The following is an 8,462-nucleotide window of genomic DNA, read 5'->3' as shown; positions in this document are numbered from 1 at the left end:
GACAACTGATGACTGACAAGTAAAACTGACAACTTTTTTTCTGACAACTGATGACTGACAAGTAAAACTGAGGATGTCCTAAAATGTACACCGTACCACGCATGAGTTTTTCTCGGTTTGACTATCTTTATAAAACTCTGCTTCAACAGTTGGCTCTAGTCAGAAGCGAGTTTTTTTTTCTTTTGAGTGTCCGAGCGCTTTCAGTTTCAGCACAAACAAACACGCCCACGAACTTCAGACCAATCACACATTACTGTCGACACAGGAGGGAGGTCAAAAGTTCTGCCGCCGGGTTGTGTCAAAAGTGGCTGTCGACACGATGCTGCAAAGCACGGTGATGTAATTTTTATCATTAAACTGCGACAACCCATGCTGACGTCGGCAGTTTGGAGGGAGTATGTTTCAGGCTTAAGGTATAGCTAATATTTTGTTGATGAAGTTTGGTTGGCTATGGTAGCCATCTTGAATTGGATTGTTTGCAACAGWTTAAAAGTTGTAGATGTACACCCAATGATTACTTTCTGAGTGTAATGAAAWTGAAGTGGTTTATGATTTGTTTTCCTAACAAACAGATATGGTTGCTAACAGCTAATGCAAAAGTTCAAGCAAAGATGGGTGTCAAACTCAGGTCCTCGAGGGACACTAKCCTGCAYGTTTTCCTTGTTTCTTTGCTTTAACACACCWKATTCAATGCTTCAATTAACTCCTTAAATTCTGTARAAGCCTGTTAATCAYMCATTCATGCAAATCAGGTGTGTTTGAGCAGGAAAACAAGAAAACATGCAGGACAGTGGCCCTCGAGGACCGAAGTTGGACACCTGTTAAAGTTTGTTGAAAGTCATGTTCAGCTACTACCAGATATCAGCTGAGGTATGACTTGAGATTTTTGCAAGAACTAAAGATAACATATTTTTCTATATTTATATTAAATATTAATTCACCTAATGACCATTTTTCCATTGTAACAATTAATTTCAGAATAATCAAATTTTAGTTTGAATTGAAAGTGCTTTTAACAAATAATTATATTTTTGTGTCTGTTTCTTATTTCACTGTCTGACATGTGAACTGATGTAACAGATGCTTTAAAGTTGCCAAGACAACACAGGACACTAAACAACACATTTTTCCCTTGTCACTTTGATCATACTAGTCTTTTCTACTGGTAGGCAGCAATAGATTGGAATTATTATTTTTTTTGTTTCTTTTTTAGCTTTAAGTTTGTTAAAAACTCATGCAATATGAAGTGAGTGTCAGTAAGGTAACACAGAATAAAACAACRTAAGTGTGATAGATAAGAGTGAAAAGAGACTTGCTATTAAAGATGACTTCAATGAAAGGAAAAGCACTCTTTTCTCGGTGGGTTTTGCGCTGCAAAAGGTCAGAAGTGTGTGACAGTAAAACAATAAGCGTCAGGCTCCGGAGCCGTACGGATGATCCGACTCTGCACTCGCTGGAAAATCCTTTCTGGTTGTGTCAGAATGTTTGAGGGGGACCTTTGTTTTGTGTCGTGTCACTGTTACTTTTGACCAAAATGAGCAGTGAAAAGGTTTAAGGCTGTCACATGCACTCATTCCTACAGTTTGGTTTCCATAGAAACACTGAGCGCYGGGCAGCCGTGCATTTTAGAGTTACATAAGGCTTTACCAATAATACGACAGGCAATCTGATGTGGGATTTCTCATTTGAATGGATTCCTATTTTAAGAAAAATACACAACAGCAGAAAAGATCTAAATTTGTCTTMTTTTTTTCTGCTCAGTTCTATTTTAAGCTGTTCTCATGGATTCTGATAGAGTTATTAGTCCATTTACATAATCTTTAAACACGTTTAACACCATCGTTTCTTTTAAGTGTGTCATGGCCTCACTGAGTGTCGAGGTGCAGAGCTCTGCATTATTGCTGCGTCTGTTTCAGTGTGTGGCATATGAAGGTGGGCGTTGCAGAACAGCAGGTCTTTAACAACACAATTGATCGTACGTGGCGCAACTGTGTCTAGAATTATGCAACTTCTCGGGCATCAGTCCTCGAGTAATGTATGTAAATTAAATGTTCATTAATGAGTGATTACATCCAGAATCGTTAATTATTGTTGTTTTGAAGAATTGCACAGCTGATCCGCATCGCACTAAAGGGGTGGGGATCATCAGGCACCCCACGATTTGATTCGATTACAGTCCAGAGGGCTGTTATGCGATTATAAAACTATTACTGATGCAGTCCGTTCAAACAAAGCCCTGGACATAATATATCAGACCTGGGTGAAACAAAATGATTTATGCTACACTTCAGTCTACAATTGTTTTTATTGCAACAAGATTTTGGGAAGTAAGTGAACAAAAGTTGTCAAAATACTGAGAACAGGGACACAAGATTCTGTACATCCAGCCATCAACTTTGACCTTTTTGGTGCAACGTAAGGAAGTGTCACACTGGGCTGAGACAGTTGGAGAATAGTTGAGGACTTAAAATAGGTGACTTTTCAATTGCACTCTCTGAATTCGGAGTGTTTGCGATCAAATGACCAGCTAGCCATGCAGTTGTGTTTTGCACAGAAAAAAAAAACTACTGTATTTATTCAAGTATAATACATAAAATTAAATCCATAAAATCATCCATAAAGTTGGGGGGAAGTACTATACTTGGATAAATATTTTTAGTTATGTATTTTAACTGAAATATTGGCATCATTCACAAAATGTATGAGTCCTTAAATGAGACCTCGTTGTAAAAAGCAGTTGAAATGACCTTACCTCTGACACTTCTCCATGCTTCAGAGCGAGATAGTAACAGATCCAGGCAGGTGACATGATGTGAAAAAAAGGGGGGAAAGTATTCCTGCACCTTAGTAATGATAGTGAACTAATGACATTAGCATGTGACTGGGCCGCTCCTCAAACAACAACAAACACATGTTTGTCTGTAATGGCTGCCATCTACCGGTGTTCTGAAAAAGTTTGTATCCCTGAAAAAATGTTTCCCACCAGAGGGGGCGCTCGTGAGTAGGAAGTAATCTGCTTTTCCCCCACAAGATGGCCCAAATCTCATGTGAAGTCTGACTTTTGTGTTGGCGCATCCTGGTGGACTGTGTGTAAAATGCCAGAATTCATATGATGCTGCTGCTGCTGATATATATTTGTTGTCAAAATACCTTTTAGTACACATGTTGTTAAAATAAAATGAACAGTCCAATGATAATTTTACTGATATGTATAAAGACTGCAAAGGCTGAAAAATCTTGAAGTCTGTATGAAATTGGAGGTAGTTTGAGGATTAAATTTTTTATGCTTCTTAAGCTAAAAAAGCGGGGTTCGTATTATACATGAGATCATATTATACACGAATAAATACGGTAAACTATTTTCGTGTTCACAGTTTGGAAAACTGCAATCAAAGCCACGCACGTTATTTTCTTGCCCACCTCCACCCACATTGTAGCGTGCTGCAAACATTTTGTTACATTCTGGAAACTCCTTTGTGATAGTTGTTTGCCGGCTATACTCTGTAAGAGTTGCAGCACAGACTCTAACTCCATCAATGACAGCAACGGCCGGCTGTTTCCTCCCGCATCCAGATGGAAATATGTACACAACTTGCACATAGTGTGGCTCTTGTAAACATCATGTTTCCCTTTAACTTCATAAAAACCAAAATACTTCCAAACACTGGCTTTCAATACGATTGAGCCAGCCATCTTATGTGATTGCACATGAATTAGAGATGAATGAGAATTTGCCCCCCAAGCCTGCAGAAGCCTGCAGGTTTTTACAGGTTTAAGAAGACCAAAGTCTTGCAGTGACCCCTGCACCATCTACCCCCCCCCCCAAAAAAAAAAAAAAAAAACAGGGCATTATTAATGGATGTAAGATGAAGCTTTTTGTCTCGTGCATATTAGTGTAAAATTCCTTGCCTCCAGCCTGATATCATTCCACTCAATTTGACCTTTTTTTGCTTGTATTGAGTGGTAAAGGTGGTGTAGCGGTGCATTTACATTATAGATTTCAAGTTAGCCTTGCAGCGTGGAGTCCACTGTTCGATAAAAGCAGATTACTTCTGGTGGCAATGAGGTGGCTGTTATGAAACCTGAGCTGGAGGTGTTCCACGCTGTAACCTCCGCGTCTTTTGATGGTGACGATGTTTTGGTCTCAGGCATTTTAACAGGCTCGCTGTGCAACAGGATTTTCATTCACGCTTTAACTCCCAGTCACTTTTTTTTGCTCCTGGGTTCAAATGAGCTGTGCCCCCTTTATTCACTGCAGCACGCTTCCATGAGCCTGAAGGCGCTGGGAGTTTGATGCAATAAAGCTGAAGTAATCCAGCGAATGCCCCAAACGCACTCCATGTTCAGCCTCCTGCACAGCTGTGATTGTGTACAGCGTTGTGATCAGTGAATTATTTCATGATCTTGGTAATCAGGCAGTATCGCAGATGCCCTTCACTCGGATGATGACATCATGGCCATCAGTCAGCGTTTAGACCCAAATGTTGCAGCTCAAGCAGAATCTTGCTCTTAATTAAGACGTGATAATAAGAGAAAACAAAACACAGATCTAACGGGTTTCAACACGTTTGAACACGAATGCTCTGTGGATTCAAGTATAAACGCTCTTTCAACATGAGATTGAAGTTTGTTTTTTTCAGCGTAATATTAATATTATGAGATTCATCTGGCTTTGCTGTAAGCAGTGGAGTATGATATAATTTGTAGACAACCATGATAGCAGCTGCTGAATAATAGTGGTGAGTAATCACTAATAAGCGTGTCATAAAAATGTTTAGTGTTGACTAATTCAAAACACTGAATTTTGCTGTGATAATTTGCTTTTTGAGGACTTGAAGAGATGTCTGACGCTGGGGTTTAATGGAATAAATGTTCTCTCTGTGATGAAACATTTATTCCAAGTTTATCATAGCATGACTGGGAGAGAACACACACACTTTCTCACACAGCTGATGCTAAGAAGATTTTTTTTTGGTTTTTAGTTCAACAAAACTGAACAATTTTATATACAATTGTTCAGTTTTGGCTGAAGTGTTAAACTAGGCTGTAGATTGAAATGAATTGCTTTTGTTGTGTCAAATAAAGAGACAAAAGACATTTTGGTGTAAACTAAACCTCTAAAAGCCTTTTTTCCCCCCCACAGCCATCCCTCCGGAGATAATGTAGTACTCTGGCAATACTGATTATCTTAATCCTTTATCTTTTGGAGCTTGTAGCCAAGCTTAAGATGTGAACTGCACTGTTAAAAGGCACGGGCAGCAATGTGAGAACATCCTTTCATAAAAGAGACCATTTTTTTCTTTCTAATTGTCTTTAAGGACCTCTGAAATTTGGGCGATAAGGTAAATGTCTGTGTGCATGTTCTTGTTTGTCTGTTAGCAAAATGTCACATGAACCGGTGGGCAAATTTTAATGAATCTCTCAGCAAGTAATCCCTGAATGTACATCTACAACTGTTTGTCTTTTGGAGTCATTTGGACTGAAAATGGCCGCCACAGCCATTCAAACTTACAAAATACAAAAATGGTGATAACTCAGTCAGTTTTGGAGATATTGAGCTAAACTTTGACATAGTAGTAGCTGAGACTCATCCTCAACAAGATTTTGAAGGGGTAACAATTTGCACAATATTTTCACTAAAACTTTGGCATCAGCTGTTGATGTCAGCTCTGTCTGCTAGCAAAGTAAAAAAGAAACAAAAAACAGAAACTGTTTTTAAAGACTTTATTCACATTTCAAAGCATAGACAACTATAATTTCATTTCTTTTTGTGCACAGTTTAAAAATGTAAACATTAAAAGAGAAAAGTTACTTTTAGTGTTTGCTGGCTTACAGTTGCATTAAGAGTTTATTACCAGTAGTCTTTTTAAAAAAAATTGGACCTTTTGTGATTAAATAGTTAGTAATTCATAAAATAAGCTCACAGTAAATAATTCAGCCTTTTTTTATTTTCCCAATTAGTCTGAAAGTGCTTATAAAGAGCACAAAGAACAAAAAAAAATAGATAAAATCTATTAAGTCCTTTATTTGGGCAGCTGGTTGTGTAAAACAGTAAATGCTTGTTCATTAGGGCTGCTGTGTTTGAATTGTTTGCTTTTATCACCTTAGACTGGCAAGAATCCTGGAAATAATATTGACTTTTTCATCGTTTGGCAAAGGGCCAACAATTTAATTTAATCTGAGTCGTGAAACATTTAATCTTTGCATTTGACTGTGTTAACAAGTGATAATTCCAGAAGATTAAAGGTGTTTGTTTTACTCGCTTTGACAGGGATGACCTGCCAAGCGAGGACATCCTACACGGAGGACGAGGTGCTGTGGGGACATCGCTTCTTCCCCGTCATCTCCCTGGAGGAGGGCTTCTTCAAGGTGGACTACTCCCAGTTTCACGCCACGTTCGAGGTGCCTACCCCTCCTTACAGCGTGAAGGAGCAGGAGGAGGCCCTGCTCCTCTCCTCGCCCCTCATGGCCCCGTCCCTGTGCAACAGCGGGGAGAAGAACAGCTCGCTGGACTGCCTGGAAACCCTGGAGGACAATGACAGCACCACCAAGCTGCCTACCAAGCTGCAGAAGATCACGGGGCGGGACGGCCTGCCCAAGAAGCTGCTGAGGATGAGCTCCACCACCTCGGAGATGACTTACAGCTTCGGAGACCTGCCCATGAAGCTGCAACGGATCAGCTCTGTTCCCGGAGTCTCAGAGGATAAGCAGGCTGGTAAGACCTGTAAGATCAGCACGGAGCCCATCAGTAAGTCGGTGGCGGACTTACCACCGAAACTGCAGCGACTGGCTGGGGGCGGAGGGGGCAGGATGGACGGACACTTACCACCTAAACTTAGGAAGATGAATTCAGATCGCTTTACATAAAGCAGGAAACATATTTTAAATCCTGCTATACTCTTTTCCCGCCTCCCCACTGAAACTCAAATCCTTGTACTATTGCTAATTTATTAACGGACCATATTCTTATATTAAAGAAGATGTAGAATATGTGCACAAATACCTTATATAAATTAGGGTGATGGGAATGAGCACGTGTTCCTGGAGTGGACATGCTCCCATGAAAGACCTCAGATTTATTTTCTTCTATTTTAATTTATTATAATTTGTTTTGCTTTTTGTTTTTCTTTGTTCTCTAAGATGATGTACAATTAGCACAATTTGGCATGTAAGAAACGGCGCATGTAGAATCGAATCTCAGTTTCTGGCATGACAATTTCTTCACATCTTATTTTATGGGAAGAATTTCATCAGTGAAGTTACAGACAGTGGAAAAAGTTGCACAAAGCCATATGATTTAGAAAACCTACATCACACAGATCTGATTTGTAGTGACAAAAGGCACATTATGTTCGTTTTGAGTTGATTGCTTTTGTTGTTTAATGTAAAATTGTGGCGATGTTACGTTTGATTGCATGCTCCTCTTACTGGCTTAGCTATACGGAGGTAATAGAAAAAGATGTTTAGCCTTAACTATATTACCTTGTTTCCATTTTCATGTTTGTTCACAGCTGTATTTTTTGGTATTTCATATACAAACTATTTTACCATGTGCGGTTTTATGACTTTATCCGAGGATACAATACAGAGCGTGCTGCTAGATGATGCTTAATATATTTGCAAATGCATTATTAGCATCAGTGGAACGGGGCACAATGCTACACGGTTTTTACTTGCTTATCGATGTAACACTTAAGTTGAAACCCTCTATAACCGTATTTGATAAGCACAAAACAATCATTATATCAATCCTTATAATATTAGAAAGCATTTATGAGCATTTAACAAAATGCAATCTTAAGTGGAACAGTGCTGTCATTCAAAAATAAAGCGTCATTAGACTTTCAACTTAGGTGTTACTGGTTAGAATTTGTTGGCTTGTAATAAAAATTACAATCTTTGTTTTCAGGGCCCACTTTTTCTTCCTTTTTGATGAAAGCAATAATAAAATATTGACTACAATCTATAGCCACAAGCTCCATCACAGTCCCATAACAATATTCTTTCTGTTTCCTGAATCCGTGCCATGAAATCTGGTTTTCTCTAAATGCATCGGAGACATTGTATGATAACCAATTTCTTCAGGAATAAAGATCTAACGTAACAGTTTGGCATCTTGCTGCTTTGACTATAGATAGACTATACGCTTTATCAAGTCAATGAATAAATTACTGTCACTTTGCTGCAGAGGTGGTTAAAGATAGTAGATGATCAGTAAAGCTATTTTTTCCTCTGAAGAGCAGATCTGGGGCGGTTGCATTCACCATAAAGCTGGTCTAAAGCTCATTCAAGATTTAAGGACATTTTTTCCCCCTTTGCTGTTTCATTTTGACATTTCTGAGATCTGCTTAAGGAGATCTGCTTAAGGTGGTCTTTGGAGTCTGAGCTTTTGCTGAGCTGTTTCAAGACCACCAAAGATGTTCAGAAAAATGTGTGGAGAGTTTTGTCAAGATACTTGTGAG

The 8,462-nt window shown here is 39.0% G+C and overlaps 1 protein-coding gene across 1 annotated transcript in view; it reads left to right on the top strand.

Moving 5' to 3' along the window:
- kcnj3a (potassium inwardly rectifying channel subfamily J member 3a) overlaps positions 1–8,104 on the top strand; it is a 40,623-nt gene extending 32,519 nt beyond the window's left edge. Inside the window, exon 3 of the mRNA XM_014016693.1 lies at positions 6,272–8,104. Coding sequence (XP_013872147.1) covers positions 6,272–6,867 — 596 coding nt within the window. The 3' untranslated portion in view covers positions 6,868–8,104. The remainder of the gene's footprint in view (positions 1–6,271) is intronic.
- Positions 8,105–8,462: the final 358 nt, after the last annotated feature.

This window comes from Austrofundulus limnaeus, unplaced genomic scaffold, assembly GCF_001266775.1.
Source record: "Austrofundulus limnaeus strain Quisiro unplaced genomic scaffold, Austrofundulus_limnaeus-1.0 Scaffold152, whole genome shotgun sequence".
NCBI classification, from domain to species: Eukaryota; Metazoa; Chordata; class Actinopteri; order Cyprinodontiformes; family Rivulidae; genus Austrofundulus; species Austrofundulus limnaeus.
Note: the sequence above shows the minus strand (reverse complement) of the source record. Positions and strands in the feature narration are given on the sequence as shown.